We start from the raw sequence: 22,956 nt of genomic DNA on the forward strand, positions 1-22,956 counted from the left end.
GTCGGAAGGGGAAACAAAGCATCGGCAATATAAATAAAAACCCCTTGCCTGGGGAGATTTCACTTTAATTGAAGGGGCTCAATTCCCGATCGGCGTGTTTTTATTCCGAGATGACGTCACTCGGCTCAAAGCCACACAAATATTGACTTTAAGCTTAAGATTCGTTGACGAGATTTGAAGGGTAATGCCGGCTTCGTTTCGCCGTCTCTAACCAATTTATAAATTCAAAACGCACAAACTGGATTTCTCGTGGGGTGTGAAATGTTGACTGGTGCGAATGATTAGCAAAAATTAAAGCTAAACAAGCTGACAAAAAAATATCTGCTAAATACATCTAATGCAAATTGGGGTTACCGCAGTTCAGAGCCGAAAAGAGAATCCACAAAAAAGATCACACAGCCAAAGGCATTAACCATTAAAGCAATTTGAATAAAACGCCAGTAGTTAAGCCAAAATTTCTGTCGAAAGTATATTTGAATGGAAACGGGTCTAAAAATAGGCGAAACGAGCCGAGCGTAAACTTTCTGTGTTAATAACATTTTCGCCAGCTGTTCCAAAATAAACGAATTAAAGTCCAAATCAATTAAATTAATAATAACAAAATGAAATGAGCGAAAAAGGCCGACACGCCTAGGCTCCCCGAAAAATGATGAAGACAAACAGAAGGCGGTAGGAAAATCCGGGAGGTGGATGGCTATGTCATGATGGTGTGATACCACCACCTCCTGGCAGATGGAGAGCGGAGAATCACCCGAAAAAGCGATAGCGTGCCGGTATTCCATTGCGCAAACACCGCCATGTGATATGACAGGGCCACCTGGCCATCCCACAGCCCAACCCAGCCCTGTCCATGCCACCCCGATTTTGGAAAGGTGTGCAAGATGATATTCCACGCCCAAGCCCTGTAAACTCCCCCATTTACCGCTCACTCCACGAAACTACAGGTTTGGGCAAGGTAGTAGTATTACATGATATTATATTTTTAAATATTTTTACTGGTTTTTAAATGTTCTCAATCGCAAATTTTTTGATATATTTGTGAACAGTATACAGTAATTAGGGCAAACATTCAATTGGTTATAAGAATTGATTAAAAGAATTGTTTATAAGAATCGATTAAATGAACTGATTATCATCTTTATTTTTTGTGCTTGTTAAGTATTTGGTATATATATATATATATACATATAAATAATATATAAAATATTATTCTAAATATAAGACATTTTATTAATAGAAGTTAGTAAATTGAAAAAAAAATTTTTGAATTCGAAAAATATTGTTTTAAATATAGGTTATATTATTAAAAAATTTTTTTTATTGGATTTGAAAAATATGATTCTTAATATAAGTTATTTTATTAAAGGAAGTTAGTAATTTGAAAAAAGTGTTTTTTGAATTCGAAAAAGATGATTCTAAATATAATTTATTTTAATAAGTTACTAATTTGATAAATTTATAGTTTGGGCAATAAAAAGATGATTATAAAATTAATTTTTATGAATACACAGCACTTTACTTTTTATATGTAATATCTGTAGTCTATAAAAGACCTCTTTAGTGCTGTTTTTGTGACCTTCGCTGTATGTACAACTAACACGCCCCTGGGAAATATAACAAAGGCACGCAACAATCTGCGGAAGGGCCAGAACGGACACCGGAATATGACCGATGATGGGGGTCTGGGTGGGCGCCAAAACAACCAACCCAGCCGAAATTCAAAAATGTGATATAAGGCGCGACTGAGAGCTCCATCATTTGAAGCCATTTGCCCGCAAATTGGCAGGCAATGAAAACTAATAATGCAATTAAAAACGTTGACAAAGTTGTCAACTGTCAGACGCCAGTAACTATAGTTGCCGGTTGCCAGTTACCAGTTACCAGTTGGCAAATGTCGATTGACTGTCAAGCGTTGGTCGTAGCTCAGCAAGTGCAAGGTTGTTTTTTAAAACGCAAATAATGCCGAGCGTAGCGTCTCCAAATGCAAATACACACCATAGCAAACCCACTTATATGCACATATGTACTTAGTATATGGCCCGGTATTTGGAAAGCCGCAGAGCGATTGCTTCGGGTTTCACAGTGTCAAAATAAAAAGAACGGAACATAAAACTGGGGGAAAATGTTGAGAGATGCAAGGTCCGCCATCCGTAAAACGAAGCTCAAAATGAAGTTTGGAATGGTTTTATTTCAAAGATATTTTTTGTAGATCAGAAATCCCTTTAAAACTTTCCCATAACACCCCTTCTTTAACAATTATGGTAAAATATGCTAAGATTTCTTTCCCACAACAACCCTTCTTTAACAATTATGGTAAAATATGGTAGTTTTTCTTCTTCAATATATTAATAAATATAATAAAGAGTAATAAATATAATATAGTTAGTATTCTTATCTAAATTATCCTCTTGTTGTTTAATCTGTGCAAACCAAAAAGCCACAAACTAATCTTGTTTATTGACATGTTTAGATATCGATCATTAGTTTGACAGCTATATGATATTGCATTGGTAATTCTATACCTATACGAGAATTTCTTATGTAACAAAAATAAATGCCTATCTCAATATTTTTTATACATTCTAAATAAGTTAAGAATTAAGTTTTCCATAGAACACAAAGTTCAGATATATATCTTTAAAAATGCCGCCTCAGCTTCTGAAAACGATCTTTGGGGTTTTTACTTGATGATGATGACTCAGGTTTAGTTTTTGTTCCGCCGCAAACAGGAAAACAAAAGCAATTTGTTAAGGAATTAACTGGCCACTATAAAGATTGCAATCAAACAAAACAATTATAATAAAAGATTCGCCACCTTCTGAAGCAATTAAGGCAAAGAGTCTGAGCGATATAGGATTTCTTTGAATTAATTAACATGTCTGAAGAGTTCTTTTTTTTGGAGTGTACGGAAATGGAAAGTCAGCTGCAAAAAAGTCTGCGACACACAAAGAATAAGAACATCCGAAAAGGAAGACAAGGAGGGCGATGATGATGCACCATCCGATGAGTCAGAACCATTCTGGAAATCCAAAAAAAATATATATCAAAGGGCCAGTTTTCCAGTTAATAATATGATTATGCTGGGTCCTACTTATTTTTTGGAATGAGTCAGAACAAAGATGAAAATACTATGCTTTATAATAATAAATCAGAATGGAAAACATCTATTTCTTAAAACCCTAGACGATTTTTCCAGCTAATGAAATGATAATGCTGGCTCTACTACTAAACTACTAACATATATCAAAGGGCCAGTTTTCCAGTTAATACTATGATTATGTTAGGCCCTATTTTTTATGGTATGAGTCACAATAAAGTTTAGAAACTAGGCTCTATATGAAATTTAGAATCCTCTAGTTAAATCTGAATGGAACACATCTATTTCTTAAGTCCCTAGCAGACTTTTTCAGCTAATTAAATAATCATTTGCCTGGCTTTTTTGGGATGAGTCAGAATAAAAGTGAAAATACTAGACTCGATAAGAAATGTGGAATCCCTTAGGTTAATCTGAATGGAACACATCTATGTCTTAAGTCCCTAGCAGACTTTTCCAGCTAATGAAATGATTATGCTGGCACTACTTAATATAATTATGGGACGGCTTATTAATGGAGCCCGGTTTCGGATAGAGAATCTCGTGGGTTCGGTGGTCTGTGAGTGATGATCTCATCGATTGCATCAGATTTCGCACGGCATGTCGTTTTATGTGGCCCGCAATTTTTGTTCCCATTTTCGCTACCCCTTTTTTGTGTGTGTTTTAATGTGCAAAAGACATATGCAGAATATTCAAAATTAGCTGTTAGCATGCCAACAGCCAGCGCTATCAAAACTTCAATGCGAAACATCGCTTTTAAGGCGAGCCAACGAAAAAATAAATATTTCATAGTCAATGCCATGAAATCGGTTGCATTGGCCGCTTGACTGACAATCGTTGACAGGCCAGATATAAAGTCGGATAATATATATATAAGAGGCCCCCAGACACAGGTACCCTCGCAAAGTTTGGTAAAAAAAATTGACTGCGTGTGCAGCAAATTGATTGATCTACACCAAAGTTGTTGCCGACCGTGGCGAATCAATCAATTGACAAAAATTCATAGAGAGACCCGAACAAGATACAGATTGAAACCCTCTTAATTTGCCTCATTTCCTTGCCCCTCGTTTGACATCTCCATTGAAAAGGTTCAAAACATTCTTGGGCGTTGTCTGGCGACAGCTTTTGTGGGATCTCCATACAGGCCATAAATAATGCGATTTGCATATGAATTTGTAACTGTTCCACATCTATTAGTATCTGAATACATCACGCTGACTAATGATCTTCTAAATCCAGTTTTAGCATTCGCCTTTCGCCAGTAATGAGGCTTCACTACTTCAGCATTGACCTCTCGTTGAGCCTGAATTTTGAATTTTAAATATGACTTTGTTAGGGCAACAAGTGTTTTTATTTCGCCTGTTTTCTTTTGCATTTCAAGTGGTTTGAGTGACGTCAGCCGAAATGAGTACAAATCGGAGAATTTGCAAAAGCAAAATACGAAATTATCTTAAGAAGCCTGAGAAATACTAAAGTCATCTTCCAGAATTTTAAGTAGTTTTGTTTGGGGTAGTAATTAAATTTGACAAATATTTTCTTAGAACTTTGGTTTGATTAAAGCATTGAAGAAATATTTATAAAGATAATTAATATTAAAGATAAGACCAAGGGGTCAGATCCCTAAAAAATTGTTGATGATATAATAACGAAAGCATCATTTCAAAACGATAGAATAATAATTAAGTTAATTGCTTTTTAAAAAATATATATTTATAGTTTTATTTTTGTTTATGGTGCAAAACATAACCTAAATACAATATCAATAAAATAGAATAATAAGAGATTTATATGCCTCTTAAACGATTGAGTACGTTTAGACATTAAATTGTAGCCTTTTTAAATATTTATTAACTCTAAATTACGATGAGTAATACCCGAAAATAATTTTATTTTTGTTTGTGTTAAGAATAATAACCAAAATATCATTTAAAACCGTTGGAATAATAAGAGAGTTAAATCCTTCCTAAACGATTAAGTACTTTAAAGCATTAAATTAAATTTTTTTAAATATTTATAATCATGAAACTCAAAATTATTAATAATATGAGATGAGTAACTAGGCCCATCTCCAATTTCAAAATGAGATATATCATATATGTATGACTTATATGTAAAACTTTAGGGCTGACTTCCTAATTCCATTCTGCATTAGCTAAGCAAACACAAACATCATATCTCTGCACCGGCTGGGAACAGCGATTATGGCTTGCCAAACGATATCTTATCAATGAATTTTCAGAACGTTACGTAGGCCAGGGCCATAATTCGATTCGATTAGTCAGAGCCAAGAATAAAAACAGATCGAGACGGAAACAAATCGAGGCAGGGGTAAGATGGAGTATCGGAAATCAAAACACATAGAACTCAGGTGGAACGATTACCATAGTGGGGTCCCGAGAAGACCGCGATGACAGCGATATTTATTTGGCCGAAACATTGATGATGTGGATAATATATACAGATCCAGTACATATATATTTTATTGAACAATAGACAAACAAACAAGCAAATAGGAAAAGACTTTAAGGCAAAAGGCAAAAGGCCAAATTGTTTATGTATTTTCCCGCCTCGACGGCAACGCAACACATTTGGGGTCGATTAATGGAAACACAGGAAGTTTGGCCAATAGCCGGGGGCTGTTAAATCGAATGGGGATTATATATACATATAGTATACACCTATATATCTGCTGTAAGCTCTGGACAGCATTCACTTACTTTTTCAGCAAACTCCTCCCGCGGACGACGCGAAATCGTCGGTGTGGCTCCCATGAGTTCCTTGGTCGGCGATGGTGTCATTATAGCAATTATATCTCCCCTCGTCGGTTATCGTTTATGAATTGCACTTGCGGCTATTTAGTTATTCTAGTTACAAAAACCCACTTGGGACCTCGCTTCGTATTGCTTTCGGTTACACTTTATTTTCTGTATTTTTCTTGGCTTTTTTTCCACTTTTTTACTTGTGATATTGGATGGATGGTTGCTTGGTTCGCGTGCTGCGGAGTAAATTAAATTTATAACAACATTTTATCAGTCGGCGAATTCGCTGGCTTTTCTGCTTTGGTCTATAAGCAAATTATTACGTAGCCTTTGAAAAATGTCGCTATAGCGTGAAACTGTTTTTGCCACTTCACTTTGCTTTTGTTTTGGCCATTTATTAATTGCCGGTTCGGGGCGTTGATGTTTACACAGTGGACAGCGGTTGGGGTCAAATATTGAACTTAGAAATGCGTTTAGGGGTTTTGAAAATGAGTTGGGAAACTATTTAAGGGACATATTTATGGCGAACTTGTTGTGCATTCTATCCTTATAGTTTCATGAAAAAATCACTTTTAAATTTAAGCTGAAAAGATTTACTGTAATATATTTAAAAAACATATTTTGCATGGATTTGTGAGATTAAAGAAGTGAAATATTTAAAACTTCACTGAAAAACATACGTATTTTTTTTTAAATTCTTATTGGAGTTCAAAAGTCCAATTCGTTTAATTAAAAATATTCCTAGCTTTTTATAATCGCATTTTGTTCAACAAATCAACTTTAAAAACGTAAGCCATTTGTGCTACCAACCGGATGGCTGTAAAGCGGTTTTCTTTAATTGAAATTTATTAGATATTTATGATAAGCTAAGTCGCTAGTCTCAAAATGGTAACAAAGCCTGCGGGGGTTTTTTAAGCCGGTATTCACTGTATTGGTAATCTATTTCCAATTACAGTAATATTTAAAAAAAAAAACACTAATGAGTCTGGAAGTTGGGATCATATGCAAAGAATGTTGTCATATGACTATTTTTAGAGGGCTACGTCACTAGCAACAAAAAAAAAACAAAAAAAGGTGAACCGGAACGCTACCTAAGAATGTGGTTGTTGTTGTTGCTGCTGCCTAGAACGTTGATTGACCCCGAATATGAGAGAGAAGAAGAAGAAGCAAAGCCGGCCGGCCAATTAATTGAGTTTTCTACCTTTTCACTGCTAATTTTCCTCAGTTTACCTTCCTTTTTCCAATTCGACCTTCAGGTTAGTGCAATTCTAATTGGAATTCAATTTCAGTGCGAACGGAGGGAAAGAAGAAGAAGAAGAAGCAACAGTTTGTTGAAGGAGTCGCACGCACACACACACGCACACACATACACTTTTAAGCGCGGCTCACACGCACACCGGTTAAACTTGTTATCGGCCGCATGCAAGAACCCAAAAACTACAACAACTGAGAGGAAGAAGAAGAAAACCCTAGGCCAAAAACAAGTTCTGGAATAGCAGCGGCAACAACAACAACAACTACACTCAAGTGTTTAATTTGAAACACGCATTTTTGTTGCTATTTTGTGGTGTGTAATTCAACCGGCAGTAAAAAGCAATGCACTAAATACACTTAACACTCCAACGCACACTCACTCACTCGCTGCCGCGCAAATTAAAAACAAACGAAAGTAAATCAACGTAAAAACGAAACGAACGCGATCCGCCGACGCGCTTTAAGCTTCAGCTTTTTTCAAAACACAAAAACTTTGCGGCTGTTGGCCAGTGTGAACGCAGCCGGCAATGTGGAAAAATACCCAATCCCTAATAAAATACCAATACCCATTTTCCAAAGCGCCCTCTGGGTTTCATAAAAGAACATTTGCAACAACTGATCTAGTATAGACACAAGCCATATTTTAAAATTTCTCAGAATTTAAAAGAATTAAGCGTTGCCACTGGCAAATTAAAAGTATATGTGCTGCCAGACCAAAAAAATGCTGTTTCTCTAACAGCACTGTTAAGATGTATCAAAATCTTTCGGAAATGTTAAGATGTATCAAAATCTAACAGCACTGTTAAGAAAATCTTAACATTTCTGTTAGAAAACGTTGCATCTTAATATTTCTTGGAAGAGGAAGACACATGGCGCCTTGATTCAAAAATATTGCATTTTTGAGCTAAAAATGTGTGTAAAGTTTTGACACTGGTTTAAATTAATGATTTTAACGTATAATTACAGATAATTCCAAAACAAACTCATAGAGGTATCACCCTTCAAAATCGGGGTCCAATTACTCAAGATATGGAATTTTAAAGTGCAGTTTTTGGGCTTACATTCTGAATGTTATTGGAAATGCGGAAAAAAAAATGAAAATGGGTTAAAATTCTGACCCTCATTAAAAAGAATAATTTAAATGCATATTATTAGATAATTCAAGCACAAGCTCATAGAGGTATCACACGTCAAAATCGGACTTCAATAACTAAAGTTATGGAATCTAGAAGTGCAGTTTTGGGTCCCCATTCTGACAGCCATTGGAATTACGGAAAAATCGGACATGAAAATGTGTTAAAATTTTGACCCTCGTCAAAAAGAAAACTCATAGTATAGAATATTAGAGAATTCAACTACAAACTCATAGAGGTATCCCACGTCGAAATCGGATTGAAATTACTCAAGTTGTGGAATTTAGAAGTGCAGTTTTGGGTCCCCATTCTGAAAGCCATTGGAATTACGGGAAAAATCGAACATGAAAATGAGTAAAAATTTTGACCCTCTCCAAAAAAAATTCTTTTAATGTGGAATATTAGGGAATTCAACCACAAACTCATAGAGGTATCACACGTCAAAATTGGACTACAATAACAGAAGTTATGAAAGTTAGGAGTGCAGTTTTGGGTTCCCATTCTGAAAACTATTGGAATTACGAAAAAATCGATCACGAAAATGGGTTAAAATTTTGGCTGTCGCCTATAAGAATAATTTTAATGCCAAAAAATAGAGAATTTATTCCAAAATTTATAGAGGTATCTCACTTCAAAATCGGGATCCAATAACTCGAATTACGGAATCTAGAAATGCAGGAGAAAATTTAAACAATTTAAATGTACTCTCAGTTTGCAGCCATATAAATTTGTTTGTAGCTTTATGCGTAATTTAATGAGACGCAGCTCAACCAAGTAAAAACATATATTTTGGACTAATAAAATGAACGCCTGGCGTGCATCGATTCGTTTATTGTGATTGGCACTAGCAAACAAGTGATTTCGGGTAACTAACTCCCTGCCCTCGGCTGCTCCGCGGCTCTTATTTGGCCCTGGAGCTCCTGGATGTGCTGCTCGAACTTCTGGATGTCGCCGGTGATTTGCTGCAGGCTGGTCAGCACATTCTTCAGCTTCTCCCCATCGATTTGGACCTCTAGCTCGCGAATTTGCTTGGTAACATTTCCCGTCAGCGAGACACACTCGACCAACTCACTGCAATTGGCATGGAGTTGGGCCAAGAGCTTGTATGCCCGCTTCGCATGGAGATCGTGTTTGGCGCTCTGGAAGAGCAGATCGTCCGTGTAGTTGAACTGACGCTGCAACTGGGCACCCACCACATTGAGTTGCTTCTGCAATTGCCGTGTGTCATCGAGAACCTTGTAGATATCCGCTCGCTGCTTGCGTATATTCCCAATGAACTCGTGTATCCTGCGGGTGTACTCCTTGCGCGGTGCCAGGGACTGACTGGCGTTCCGCAAAGTGGCATTAAGTTCGTTGTGCTGTTGCGTCTTGGCCTGAAGCTCCTGCTCCAGCTGCTCGATGTTGTTGCGAATGCCCTGCACCTCTTGAGCCTCCTTGGCGGTCTTCAGTTTCTCTAGGCTTTCGAGCAGCGGTTTCCTGTAATCCTGCCACTGCAGCGTGAGCGTTTGCCTTTTGGTTTGAGTTGTTTTTAGTAGCGTCTCCAGTTTGACCAGATTCTCCTCGGAATCGGCCAGAACTAGGCAGGTGCGTTCGTGTAGTTTCAGCATGGGTTGAAGGCGAGCTATTTCCTCGCTGGCCTTGGTTTCCCGCTGCTTAAGAGCCGCCACAGTTGCAGCATGAGTTTTTCGTTCCGTTAGCAAGGTCTCGCATTGAATACGCAACTCCTGGACTTCGTTGCTCAGTTCTTGGAGAGGAGAAACCTCTTCGTCCGCGCTGGCCGCCGATTTCACTGCAGAAATCAAAGGCGTAGCTGGTTCCTCGCTGGCCACAAAGAGGAGCGCCGAATCCGACACGACCTGACCCCATCTGTCCAGCTCGTTCTTGTGCAGCACCGAGGCAATGAGATCCACCCTACTGGAGGCCGTTTGCTGAAAGACATTGGGCGCCTGCTGGTCGAAATACTGCTGCTGCTCCTTGGACCGCTCCTCGGGATTGGCGGATGGAATGTTGAGATTGATGTTTGGCCGGAACTCGATGCCCAGGCTGCTGCAGCCGAGAGATTTGCGATTGCCCACGGATCGGGCGAACTGGGGCACCCAGGGCGTCTTTAGTTGTTGGGTGAGCTCCTTACGGATCTGCCGTTGCAGGAGTTCCCTGTGGCTCAGGGACTTCGTCTTGCTGGCACCATCCTCTGCATTTTGGCGCTCCCGCGGAAGTTGTTCGATGAGGAACATCAGCAATCTCCGCAGCTCCACGGCGTTGGGATAGAGAAAGGTCTGGTAGCCGATGTCGCCCCTGTAGCCAGTGTCCTTGCATCCCTGGGCGAGGGAACTGGCCACTCCGAAGCGCAGGGCCATCGCTCCACCGGGAAGAGTCCGGGGAAGCTGCAGGTCCGGACGAATTTCCGCCAGACAGCCGGAAACCGCACGCACGACCTGCTCCGGCGTGAATCCGCTTAGCTCCTCCGTCGGCTCGATGGCCGGGTCAACAGCATGCAGCTGGTGCATAATTATCTTGTCCACTTCATCCATGATACGCCTTATTTACCATATTTTAATATTTAATGATTAGTTTTTTATTTGTGACCTGTTTGTGGCAGTCACCGCGAAACGTCAACAAGTTGGCGGTCTGGCAAGTCCTCTGTTTTCCCCAACGCGATGTGGCAGCACCTTTTATATTTAAAACGCGATTCAAATTGTAACTTACAAAATCTGTCAAATAACTCGTATAACTTTTATTTGGGTACTTTGTATAGTATACTTTTGAATCGACAACATTACTAGAATTTATATGTCCAATCGAGTTATTATATATTTAGAGATCTTATGTTTGATGAAAGATGTTCTTTATTAGGAGTATATCTACTTTATACGGTCAAAAACTTTATTTAAGTTGATGTTCCTTACATAACCCGCACTCCTTAAAAATATGTTATATATTATCGATTTGTAGGCAATAAATTGTAATATACGGACAATTCTAAGCAATATTGCCATAAAAAACTGTATTGAAAACGTTTAACCCTCATATATTAAACTGTGTACCTTTCATTTTGGAACTAGAATTTAATTTAACGAATTTGTTTTGAAGGGGGCACAAATCGTCCCTGAAACTTGGTCTTAACGTCATTATTTTTATAGCCAACCCTTTGGCAGTGATTCAGTGAAAATTCGCTGATATTATTTTCTAGCAGACTGGGCAGAAAATCGTCTTTGCGAGCACGCAACCACAAAGTCTAATTGAATTTGCCCAGCACCGCAGAATGAGATATAAAGAGGCATCGCAGCGGTTAAAGGCAGTTCAGCTCTGTGGCGCACACAGAGCGAAACGGATACCGGTTAAAGGGGTATCGGTTAGGAAACGGTTCGGTATCGGTTGGGTATCGGGTTAGCCCAAATGGAGCCGCTGTGCAACGCCAGCGAGCCGCCTTTGCTGCGACCGGAGGCGCGGACCTCGGGAAATGGGGATCTGCAGTTCCTGGGCTGGAATGTGCCCCCGGATCAGATACAATACATTCCGGAGCACTGGCTGACCCAGCTGGAACCGCCCGCCTCCATGCACTACATGCTGGGCGTCTTCTACATATTCCTCTTCTTCGCTTCGACAATGGGAAATGGCATGGTAATCTGGATCTTCAGCACCTCCAAGTCGCTGAGGACACCATCCAATATGTTTGTGCTTAACCTGGCCGTATTCGATCTGATCATGTGCTTGAAGGCACCGATCTTCATCTACAACAGCTTCCATCGGGGTTTTGCATTGGGCAACACGTGGTGCCAGATATTCGCCTCCATTGGTTCGTATTCGGGCATCGGAGCTGGGATGACGAACGCGGCCATAGGATACGATCGTTACAATGTGATCACCAAGCCAATGAACCGGAACATGACCTTCACCAAGGCGGTCATAATGAACATTGTCATCTGGTTGTACTGCACACCGTGGGTTGTTCTGCCGCTAACCCAGTTTTGGGACCGATTTGTGCCAGGTAAGCGTTGGTATTGTACTGCATATTACTTTTAAACATAATATAGTCCTAAAAACTGAAGAAAAAGCAGATATTTCTGACATTTTTTTTCCTGAGCTTCTTGTCTTATAAACATGAAAACTTCATCAATTACTTTTAGTGAGTCAATACAAAGTCTCTGCAGGGAAAACTACTATTAAATATTATCCTTTTTTTATTTAATTTTAAACACATCCAAATAATCTTATCTTTCATATTATTTAAAGTATCCGTTCTGCTTTAACTGGAAATAATTTTTGACTCTATGAATTTTGGGTATGGTGATATTAAGCATTAACAAATGGTGACGTTTGGCTGCTTCGTTTCCCACTGCGTTCCATCGTGAATCAAGGAACTCTTGATGGTGGGCGATATAAAAGTCCAGATTCCTCGACTGCCCATAAAAATTTTAAAGTTTTCTCGTAAGCCCTTATTGTATCGGAAATCCCTGGGCGTATAGAAAGTTGTGTTCAGATATAATGTCGGTATTTGATAGGCCATCATCACGAGGGGAAAAGTGAAGGCATAGATGTTGAACACCAATATTAAATTTATCCAAACAGACATAAGGTCAAATTTTATTGGTCCGGATAATATGAAAGCATGGGTTATGTAATATAACATATAATGTCTTCGCATTTCCTCATTAACTATGAACAGGAGTGCATGCGTTGCCAAGGCCAACAATGTTCCGATCGTCAAATATACTGTAAACCAGAAGAAGTACCTTAAAGTGTAACATTAATACATTGAGAGTACAATATTATTCCTATGATAATTACCTGTAATTATTGTGACCAATGCAAGTGGCTGTAAAGATGCAATGATGGTCCCGCCTCAAAATGCAGCAATTGCACAATCTGCAGTGCCAGGATCTGGGCTGTTTAAAAAAAGATATCTATAGATTCTTGGTATTACCAAAAAATACATGTACTAAGGTGTCGTCTCTACTGTGACTGTAGATACAGATATTAAACCTATAATATTACCGGAACTAGCATCTGGCAATAGTCGCAGTGGTGCCACAGGTGCTCCTCTTCCGGATCGGGAATTTGACGATCCCTGGGCAGAGAAGCCACCGAAGAGTCCGTGCGATAACAGGCTAACATATTTCCCAGAAGATTGTAGACAATAAATATGGCCACCAGCCAGGCGAGCTTGTACAACACTCCACCGGTGTCGAAAATCATGGGCACTATAAGGAACATCTCCACCGATAGGAAGAAAGCGGTTCCCACTATAACCAAGCCCACCGATAAGGGATGTGCGGTCTTGACAAACTGCACCGGATAGATGTCAGCTATATATTTGCAACCAACCATTATGAAGCACATGGTTAAGCCGTAGTATAGGGTATACGATTTGCTATAAGCAAAATTTTTAAATTTCTTCTCGCGTTGAATTTGAATTATATGACAGGCATCGCAGTGCGTTAAAGATTTAGTCAGACAGTACTTTCCTTTATTTTACTCCTCATATCCCTGAGAAATCCCTAAGTAATTTTATGGAATTCTTCACGTTTAAAGCGGTTCTATAAATTTATTTCCTAAAGTCGTACTTCTTCAGAATTTACAAACAGAACAGTTATGCATAGCAATAAAGACCGTGCTTTCTAATCCTAATTTAATAAACCACCTGTTTCAGAGCATAAAATATATAGTTCATAGAGCATAACAGAGCCCCATATCTTTTATCTGTACTAATATCGTTGTGATCTGTAATACAATTAAATTCATGTATCCTTAAAAGTGGTTCTTGTAGCAAAAATGGCAGGGCTCTCTTATAGTAATTTTAATAAACCCTATGTTCTGTGATAAGGGGTCAATTATTATATCTAATACAATTTTTTCAAACGCTTAAACCTTAAAACCGGCTGATTTGAGTTGACAGGGCCCACTGGGCACATTCAAAATATTTATTGTATAAGCAATTAAATAACAACGTTAACAGCTATTAAACTGAAATAGTGAGGTCGGGTGCTTAGGGTGACAAAAGATCCAGCGAACTCAGTTAGCGATCTCCCTGATGTCCTCTTGAGCCCTTCTGATGACCACGTTCAGGGCGAGATTGCCGTCCTCCGAGAAGAGTTCGACTGTGGACTTGTTGAGCACCAGAAAGTCAGCGTTGGTGAACGAGACGAAGCTCTCGCGGATCGATCTTGGCTTGGACTGCCAGCGCAAGGTGCGATTATTGGCGTCCAGCGAAATGTTGTAGACGAACTCGGCGGCATCCTTCATGGATCCGATCATGCGGCAGGCGGTGAAGTACTGCTGGCAGCCCTCGCCCAGATGGATCTTCTCCAGGGAGAGCAGGAAGTGCCGTCCGTGACAGGACTGGACCATTGTCCAGTCCAAGGCGCCCTCCAGATTCACATTGGTGGCCAGGAAGATGATGTCGTTGCCCTCCATGGTGATGACGTTCTCGTGGGTGCTGACCAGGTGCTGGTACACATCCCTCAGCGGACCCTGCCAGCGGCACTTGTCATCCGGATAGGGGCAGAAGTAGGGACGACAGTCGCAGTCCTGCTCGTGACTGCTTTTGTCCGCATATGAGAGTTGCGCTCGACAGCCAAAATCAGAGTGCTTGCAGGGAAAGATCAGCTTGGAGGCCACCTTCTCCATGGAAAGGCTGCGGATGTTGGTCATGGACACCCGGCAGACGGGGCATGTGCCCACCTTCTGGCGGCATCCGGTGCAGATCATGTGGCCACGGGAGCACTGCATAATCGGCGGCATCATGTAGCAAAAGCAAACGGGACACTCCAGCAGGGAGAGCAGAAATTCATCTAAAGCCGCACCCTTCTGTACAGCCAAAGTCCTGGGAGTCTCGGCCGGCGACTGGTCCACCTCAGAGTCATATTCCCGCGCGGGCACCACTTCGCCACCGGCAGACGCATCCCGAGATTCCTGTTTGACTACCACAATTGGCGGAGGAGCAGCTGCCTCCTGCGGCGGCGGCGGTGAGGCCAAGTCGGGAGCCGATCGACGACGAGCCAACATCTCACCACCGGCAGTCCTGGGAACACTATCGCGATTCGGACGTGACATACGTGAGTTCCCGAAAGCCATCTACACCTTAGATAACAACAAACGCGAAATACCAAACTTACTACCTTTTACACAACCAAAAGGAGAAAATTTTCGATACAATTTTTGTTTTGATTTAATATTATCCGGAACACGTAAATTTCGCTCTGTTTTAAAATCTGTAGAAAATCTGATCTGTATCTGTACTAAAAAATAGAGAATCTAAGAGTACACAAAGTCTGGGCCTACTCGGTATACAAGTATGTTACAATAAGTTCAATGAAAGACTTTAAAAAAACATAGTGCTTGAAAAATATTAGAATAAAAGAGATATTAAGCCACTTAATATATTTCAAAAATTATAATAATCTACAACTAATAACGTACAGCTACCCAGATAAAATTAAAAAATTAACGAACATTTTTTTACTTTTACTAATCACGTTTATTTCACTTTTGTAGTTTTGTGTCTGTGTAAGTGATCTCGTATGGTAGTGGCGCGGTAAATCGGCGCATTAAAAGCTAATTACGGTGCAGATGCTTAAAATCATTTATTTTCTTCCGTTTTCGATTGGGAAACGTTGGCCGAAAGAAATCAAAACCAGAAACATGAGCCGGACCGGGGAGATCGTCTAAACTAGGTGGAAATTTAAACATTAACATTGCTTTTTTTTTCTCATTTCGGGATGGGCGGGAAAATTGAGGAGGGGAGGGGGCCATTGTCTTTTTAGCATTGCGAAAAAAAATTATTTTGTTTTCTTGTTTAATTAGTTTTGTTAATTTTGTGATGGTTTTGGCATGAACAAAATTGCTGGTCGCATTTGTCGTTTAGGCTGCAACTTTCAAACAACTCTCGAGTTATTACAGATTATTATCGCTATCAAATATTATTTTTCTTTGTTGTCTCTTCGCTTCTGCTGCTGCTATTGTTATTGTTATTAGGTTTGTTAATTTCGTTAAACTGTTCGTTTTACTTATTACCATTTACAAGTATTGTATAAAATAATTTACATTAACTAAACTAGACTTTGCAGTACATGTTCGAGTGTGATGAGTGACCACTGTATCGCCATTCTTGCCGTTTCCGCTTTTCCGCTGTTGTTGTGGTGAGTGGGTGAGTAGGTCTGTGTTCCTAGTGTTCACTGTAGTGGGTGGTGGTGGGCACGTGGGCACGCGCAGGCAGCTCTGCTCCAGGTGTGTGGCCCTTAAGAACTAAATTAAACTAAAGCAGAACCCCACGAACTAACTCCTAACAAAACAGGCAACACCGAAACGTTGAAATATAGTGTGTGCGGTAACTGAAAAATCAGTCCTAGAACTAGAGTACCAATCGAACCGTTTAGACATACAAACATACAGGTCTTTTTCGATTTTCACATGCGACAAGAGTTACAATGATATTTAAATACGCGAAAGCTCGACAAACGTATTAAAAAAAAAAAACAGGAAAAACAAAGCCACAATTGTTAAACGCGGTTTATAGGGATTGTTGTAATTAACCAGAACAAAATTGTACATAACTTCTGGGCATAGGCTTTCCATTTACTTTTAGAAACATAGTAGTATATTATCCCATTTTTAATCATAAACACAATGCAAATGCATATATTTATGCGTAATCTCGGCTAAGCACTAACATTTTCGCCCAACTTAAATAACAAAGAAATACCTATCTTGCTGAATGTGAAAATCGAAACAGCCCCGATGTTCATAGATATATATACATATGCATGTAAGTGGCTCCTAGAATAGAGAATCATTTTTATAAAACAACTCTGCAAAACTGTCTGTCACAATCTGACCGAGAGTTGAACGCCTGATGCGAACAGAGGGCTATAAACTATATGTATATATATATATATGTACCGAAGAATTAAACACAAAAATATTAAAGAACTCAGCGAATTGACAGTGCGCTTAGACCAGGGATATGGTCACGTTTATGCCCAGGTTGCCATTATCGGCGAACAGTTGCGCAATCGACGTGTCGAACACCAGGCAGTCCGAGTTGTGGATCGCCGAGGCCACACCCTCATGGATCGAACGCGGCATGGCCTCCCAGGTGAGTCGTCGTCGATTCCCGTTCAACTCCAGGCGGTACACAAAGTTCTCCGCCTCCTTGCGCGATCCGATCAGCTGAACGATGGCAAAGAACTGCTGGTGGCCGTCGTACTTCTCCTGCTTCTCCAGCACGAGCATGAAATGGTGGCCAAAGCAGGACTGCATCATCACCCAGTCAACGGCGCCGGGCAGGTTTATGTCGGTGGCCAGGAACACGATATCCTCGCCCTGCAGCGTCGTGATGCTCTTGTGCGACATCATCAGATGCTGCATGACTAGGTCCAGCGGGCCCTGCCACTTGCAGCTGGCGCCCGGGCACGGACACAGGTAGGGCCGGCACTCGCACGTCTCCTCGTGCTCCGTCTTTTCCGTATAGACCAGCGAGGCGGAGCATCCGTAGCCCGAGTGTTTGCACGGGAACTTGACGTTCGAGGCAACCTTCTCCATCGCAAGATTGCGGATATTCGCCAGCGGGCCGCGGCAGGTGGGGCAGCAGGTGAGCTTGGAGCGGCAGGAGACGCACACCAGGTGCCCGCTGGAGCACTGCAGGATTGGTGGCAGCACATAGTCAAAGCACACGGGGCATTCGAACAGCGAGGTCAGATCGGCGGACATGCCCGCATCACCGCCGCCGGCGGACGACAACGATGAGCTGGACGACGAGGATGTGTTGGCCGAGGACGTGTTGCCGGCACTGGAGGATCCCGTCGAGCTGCTCGTGTTGGTGGGCACTCCCGTGACCCCGGCTCCTGCTGCTGCTGCTGCTGCTGTCGGTTCGCGGCGCTTCGGGTTGATTTTATTGGACATCGGAAGGGCTCTAGCGGCGGCACGAATGTGTCTATAATTGTCCTCGGTCCCTGCAATCCTCGCCAGGTTCAGGTTCGGGTTCTTCGCCCTTCCGGAGCTACCGGCAACGGCTTTCTTCTGCTTCGGGCTGCAAAAACAAAACGCAATCAAGAGGTTCGTGAGTAATGCGGCATATTTAGTCATGGGAATTGTACAATTTATAATTTGGTAGGGTGGTCAGTGATAAGAAACGCCAGGAAAATGATAACTTACAATTCAATAGACATGTTCACCCAAAAAGACAGCTATTTAGGGTTAAATTTTAGGTAAGCGGTTATATAGGAATATTTTTAAGGTCGATGACTGACTAATAGCTTCAGCAAATAAAATCAAGGTTCGAACGTATTTATAAACGCGCTCAAAATGGTCATAAATCGAACAAATTGTTGATTTTCTTTTTGGTGAATAACTTTGATATACGATATTGTTATTAAACTTTGGGTCCACTTGAGAGATATTAGTAATATTATTCAGGTGAACTTATAAACTTTTCTTTGAAGTTAAAATAAAAGGTAGGGATGAAATTAATTACCGTTTTGGTTTTTAAATTTTTATAAGTACATAGATAGGACAATAATGTTGTATTGGGATCCCTCATTCCCTAAGTACTTTTATGTTTGCATTATATATACAAATTATTAACGTTACATTAAAAAACAAAATAATGTACCAGCAAAATCCTAAAACTATAACCAATATGGTTGATACTCCACTGTTCGAATTTCGTGCAGCTCCATAGAAAAGTCACTGCGATTAATCATGCCCTGACCTTAACCTTGCCGTGGATTCACGATTGTTGCCATTACCGAAAAAGAAAACACACGCATTTGCGTGTATGGGAACTGCATTTAAGCAATTATTTAACGCGGAACGTATCGAACTAGAGTTGGTGAGTTAGTGGCCAAAAGGCAAAGCCGCGACCCGAGGTCGTCGTCACGTCTACGGGTGAAACGAAGGCCCGATTCCGATTCCAGTGCAGAGCCCCAGCCCAAAAGCCTCTTGGCGGCACGTGTGGAACGACGCAAATATGTTGGCCATGGCTCTTATCAGGCGGAGCTGACGGAGCCGACGCTGATGGACGGCCATTAGGGACGACGACCCATTGCGGGATTGTGGGCCTGGAAATGGTGGGTCTGGGAATGGTGGGTGTCGTGCTGGTTGCGATGGGTGTGGTTCCACGGTTCTGTCCACAACGGACAGAATGGGCACATATGATTGAATGTGGGGGATGGGCTGGGGGTTTCTGCGGGTGGCGACTACTTCTGCGTTTATGCGATAAGTATCACCAAAAATTTCTATTGTCATTAGCTTGAAAATAAAATTTGTGTCTTTTTTTAATGTTTCTTTTATCCAGCTAACAAAATAGAAGTGAAATTAACAATTATTTATATTTTTTAAATTATTGGAAACATTAAAAAAGTTGGATAAAAGTTATCAAACAAAGCCAAAGAGTAATTAATTTTAATCAATAAACTTTAACACAGTCATATTTTTTTTGCAAAGAAACTGGTTCAAATTTCCTTTAAGCCAAGAGTATTCAAAGGTTGTGGTTTTTATTTACCATCCCCTCCTTTTTATGGAAAGTGCGAAGTGAATGAATTTCATAAGATCATCCCTATAATCGCAAAACTAAATGGAAATCGCAATGGTTTCTAATTTATGATTTTTTTTTTACCGAAAAAGCCATTTTTAAATAATTTTGTTCCTTTGGTGACTCTTTTTTGCCAATATTTTTTATTAGGAAGCATAACTTCTGATTATAATTATCTTACAATTTTTTTTTAATAAACCGGTTTGTATTTCTTTTTACTTCAAAACGTAGTCATAACATTTAGCTTCCATTTATTTATGGATTTTCTCCATCTAGGAAGTTATGTTTCATGTGGAACTGAATTATAAGTATGTATATCTTGATTACCATGGAAAATTACCAGCAATTTTAAGATACATTTTATAGTGCACCCTTCATAACAGTTTTCTCTTCAAATAAAATGGATTTCATTTTCAAAACAACTTCATGACGTAAAGGAAAGTGACTCAAACTACATATTACGATAATGAATTTCGCAACTTGACACGCATAAACGCAGAATCGTAAACGTAGGACACGCAATGAAAAGTGCGTAACGTAACCGATGCAACGGGGCGTTGTGGGTGGCGGGGGGTGGCGTTGCAAGGGGTGGGCATGGGCAACAACAACACAGATACTACACAGATACGAGCACACAATCACAATAATTAACAGTTCGTTTACGCTGCGTACCGTTGGAAATATTCATACGGGGTAAAAATGGTAATTGCCACAAAAGTCATAGCCATGAATATAATTAACTTTGTTTCTGCTTTCGATGAGTTGCAAAACGTAAAATAGAAAACGTAAGTTGCGGACCAGAGCGAAATGTTACTATTTTTTGCTGTTTTAAGCCGCCATTAAGTGCGGCTGCAACAACAACTGCAAAATACATAATCGTAGGTATGTAAACTTACATGGCAGGCTGCCTCCAAGAAATTGTGCTGTGGTATTGGTGCCCCGCTGCCTTGGTGTGTATGTACGTGTGTATGTTTTATTTTTCTTGTTTTTTATTGTTGTTTTTTTTTCTCCTTTTTTATCAGTCAGCCTTTACGGCCATACACACACACACTTGCATACAGTCGGCATGTGTGTGTGTATATATCCTCGGTGCAAGTTCCGTTTTTTTATATTTTGTTGCTGTTTTTTTGTTACTACATATATAAATCAATGCAGGTGGTTTTTCCACTGCCACACGCACACTGGGAAAATGGAAAAACTGTTTTGATTGCTTTTCGCCTTTTTGTTCACCTTGCGCCGCACCGAAACTCGAAATTCAGGCGTGAGCTAATTTCATTTGGCTTTTTATCTAATTTTCCTAAAAGCGACCCGCACACACATTCATATATTCACCTTTTCTTTTTGTTATTTTTGCCTATTTAGCTACCTCTGTGTTACTGTTGTTGTTGCTGCTGCACGAAAATAAATCATTTGCATTTACACACAACAGCGAACTCAGTTTTTTTTTTCATGTGTCTCACTTTTTTCTATATTGCGTTCTTTGATCGCCCAGCTCTCGGCATTTATTGCGTTTATTGCACTTGCACTTGCGCGGTGTGGAAATCAGTCTTTTTCGGCATTCTCCATGTACGTTGGGTGTGATGTCTGCTTCGGGTGGTTAATTAATTTCACATTTAACTAGAAACTAAGTTTCTTCTAATGTCCGCGTCGGTTGCAGTAGCGATGGAACCATACTCGCCAATCGACCAATCGAGTACGGAAGTGTGGCAGCATCCATGTTTGACTATCGATTATTCTCGTTGGCAAGAGTTGCCACCTTGTCGAATGAATTGTAAAATAAATGCCCAAAAATATATGAAAATAGTAATAAAATAGATGAAACGCAAATATTTTCAACTGCAATAAATATGACATGGAAACTTTAGGATAACTACTAAATCAGTTTTCTGATCAATATCTTTTCTTGGAGATAGACACCATTCCAAATATTATCAATAAAAATGTTAATGTTTTCTGGAAACCATAAGTATTTCGAAAAAAATGTCATACAAATTTAAGATATTAAAAATATAATATTTTTGATATAGTTAATTTGTATTAAAACGCAGTAGTTTTTCATAAAAAGTTAACAGGAAGTATGCTTGAACGTGATCCCATTTTTAAGTATTGGCAATATCTTTAATTTTTGTCTATAACGTTTTTTTTATTAAAATGATCCTGTTTTTATTATAATCTAAAAGAAGTATAAAAGTGCAGATGTTATGCGTTAGGATAGGCGATACAGTTTTATTGTAAAATTGGGCAGGAATTTCAAAATAAATTTAGATGTAATAGAAAATCCTTTAACATTTACAGCCAAATAAAACAATAAAACACCCGTCATTTTCAAATTGTAAATTTAATATACAAAAAATTGTTTCTTTTTTTTGCAGAGGGCTATCTCACATCCTGCTCCTTCGATTACCTGTCGGATAACTTTGACACCCGCTTGTTTGTGGGCACCATATTCTTCTTCAGCTTCGTGTGCCCCACGCTGATGATCCTGTACTACTACTCGCAGATCGTGGGCCACGTCTTTAGCCACGAAAAGGCACTGCGGGAGCAGGCCAAGAAGATGAACGTGGAGTCGCTGCGATCCAACGTGGACAAGAGCAAGGAGACGGCGGAGATCCGGATAGCCAAGGCGGCCATCACCATCTGCTTCCTGTTCTTCGTGTCCTGGACGCCGTACGGCGTGATGTCGTTGATCGGAGCGTTCGGGGATAAGAGCCTGCTCACGCCAGGAGCCACTATGATCCCGGCATGCACCTGCAAGCTGGTGGCGTGCATAGACCCATTCGTCTATGCCATCAGTCACCCCAGATACCGCATGGAGCTGCAGAAGCGCTGCCCCTGGCTGGGCGTCAACGAAAAGTCCGGGGAGATCTCTTCGGCTCAGTCCACCACCACTCAGGAGCAGCAGCAGACCACGGCGGCATAGGACCAAGGATAACTCTACTCTCACACAGCTGACCTCGTAATACAAAAGCCTAGGGAAACTATAAAAGAACAGATGAAGAGACAACGAACAATTTACGTTATAATTTGTAGTGCAACATTCCTGAGTTTATGATAAATAAATAGTAACTTATGGCAAAGTACAAAATTAGTCTTTTTTATTACTGTGTGATCTCAGATAAGTCATCTTAGGTTCATGATTTCTCTAAGCTTACCTATTTAATTTGTTCAGCGTTGTTTAAGATTTTA

At 40.3% G+C, this 22,956-nt stretch overlaps 6 protein-coding genes across 9 annotated transcripts in view; 1 reads left to right on the forward strand and 5 right to left on the reverse strand.

Annotated features, from left to right (window-relative positions):
* Lmpt (four and a half LIM domains protein limpet) overlaps nt 1–6,089 on the reverse strand; it is a 61,010-nt gene extending 54,921 nt beyond the window's left edge. The window contains exon 1 of the mRNA XM_036816014.3: nt 5,812–6,089. Within this exon, the coding sequence (XP_036671909.2) occupies nt 5,812–5,892 (81 nt within the window). The 5' untranslated portion in view covers nt 5,893–6,089. The remainder of the gene's footprint in view (nt 1–5,811) is intronic.
* Nucleotides 6,090–9,027: 2,938 nt separating this feature from the next.
* On the reverse strand, nt 9,028–10,849 carry LOC108005199 (coiled-coil domain-containing protein 22 homolog). The gene has a single exon (XM_017068384.4). The coding sequence runs from the start codon at nt 10,769–10,771 to the stop codon at nt 9,110–9,112; it is 1,662 nt and encodes a 553-aa protein (XP_016923873.4). The 5' UTR covers nt 10,772–10,849; the 3' UTR covers nt 9,028–9,109.
* Nucleotides 10,850–11,534: 685 nt separating this feature from the next.
* Rh4 (Rhodopsin 4) lies at nt 11,535–22,855 on the forward strand. Its single transcript, XM_036816023.3, has 2 exons — nt 11,535–12,228; nt 22,143–22,855. The coding sequence occupies exons 1-2, from the start codon at nt 11,637–11,639 to the stop codon at nt 22,688–22,690; spliced, it is 1,140 nt and encodes a 379-aa protein (XP_036671918.1). The 5' UTR covers nt 11,535–11,636; the 3' UTR covers nt 22,691–22,855.
* On the reverse strand, nt 12,000–13,686 carry LOC108020000 (probable palmitoyltransferase ZDHHC24). 2 transcript variants are annotated; one of them, XM_036816024.3, is made up of 3 exons: nt 13,236–13,685; nt 13,029–13,126; nt 12,000–12,973 (listed from the first exon to the last, which is right to left on the reverse strand). In XM_036816024.3, the coding sequence occupies exons 1-3, from the start codon at nt 13,578–13,580 to the stop codon at nt 12,541–12,543; spliced, it is 876 nt and encodes a 291-aa protein (XP_036671919.3). In that variant the 5' UTR covers nt 13,581–13,685; the 3' UTR covers nt 12,000–12,540. The 2 variants fall into 2 exon arrangements, with proteins under 2 accessions (XP_036671919.3, XP_036671920.3); XM_036816025.3 differs by having other exon boundaries at nt 12,755–12,953; nt 13,236–13,686.
* On the reverse strand, nt 14,124–15,565 carry sinah (sina homologue). The gene has a single exon (XM_017088088.4). The coding sequence runs from the start codon at nt 15,312–15,314 to the stop codon at nt 14,253–14,255; it is 1,062 nt and encodes a 353-aa protein (XP_016943577.4). The 5' UTR covers nt 15,315–15,565; the 3' UTR covers nt 14,124–14,252.
* sina (seven in absentia) lies at nt 15,694–21,454 on the reverse strand. 3 transcript variants are annotated; one of them, XM_070995686.1, is made up of 3 exons: nt 21,103–21,454; nt 20,667–20,951; nt 15,694–18,267 (listed from the first exon to the last, which is right to left on the reverse strand). In XM_070995686.1, exon 3 carries the CDS (start codon nt 18,138–18,140, stop codon nt 17,190–17,192), a length of 951 nt encoding a protein of 316 aa, XP_070851787.1. In that variant the 5' UTR covers nt 18,141–18,267; nt 20,667–20,951; nt 21,103–21,454; the 3' UTR covers nt 15,694–17,189. The 3 variants fall into 3 exon arrangements, with proteins under 3 accessions (XP_070851787.1, XP_070851788.1, XP_016943579.2); XM_070995687.1 differs by lacking the exon at nt 20,667–20,951; XM_017088090.4 differs by having other exon boundaries at nt 20,667–21,454.
* Nucleotides 22,856–22,956: the final 101 nt, after the last annotated feature.

The sequence above is a fragment of the Drosophila suzukii genome, chromosome 3 (genome assembly GCF_043229965.1).
Source record: "Drosophila suzukii chromosome 3, CBGP_Dsuzu_IsoJpt1.0, whole genome shotgun sequence".
Lineage (NCBI taxonomy): Eukaryota > Metazoa > Arthropoda > Insecta > Diptera > Drosophilidae > Drosophila > Drosophila suzukii.

Excerpts from the sequence above, each read along its gene's own strand:
- sina (XM_070995687.1), bottom strand. The coding sequence starts at position 18,140 with ATGTCCAATAAAATCAACCCGAAGCGCCGCGAACCGACAGCAGCAGCA.
- sinah (XM_017088088.4), bottom strand. The coding sequence starts at position 15,314 with ATGGCTTTCGGGAACTCACGTATGTCACGTCCGAATCGCGATAGTGTT.
- Rh4 (XM_036816023.3), top strand. The coding sequence starts at position 11,637 with ATGGAGCCGCTGTGCAACGCCAGCGAGCCGCCTTTGCTGCGACCGGAG. Across the intron at positions 12,229-22,142 it reads TTGGGACCGATTTGTGCCAG|AGGGCTATCTCACATCCTGC; the intron begins GTAAGCGTTGGT and ends TTTTTTTTGCAG.
- LOC108020000 (XM_036816024.3), bottom strand. The coding sequence starts at position 13,580 with ATGTGCTTCATAATGGTTGGTTGCAAATATATAGCTGACATCTATCCG. Across the intron at positions 13,127-13,235 it reads ATTGCCAGATGCTAGTTCCG|CCCAGATCCTGGCACTGCAG; the intron begins GTAATATTATAG and ends TTTTTTAAACAG. Across the intron at positions 12,974-13,028 it reads ATTGGTCACAATAATTACAG|GTACTTCTTCTGGTTTACAG; the intron begins GTAATTATCATA and ends TTACACTTTAAG.
- LOC108005199 (XM_017068384.4), bottom strand. The coding sequence starts at position 10,771 with ATGGATGAAGTGGACAAGATAATTATGCACCAGCTGCATGCTGTTGAC.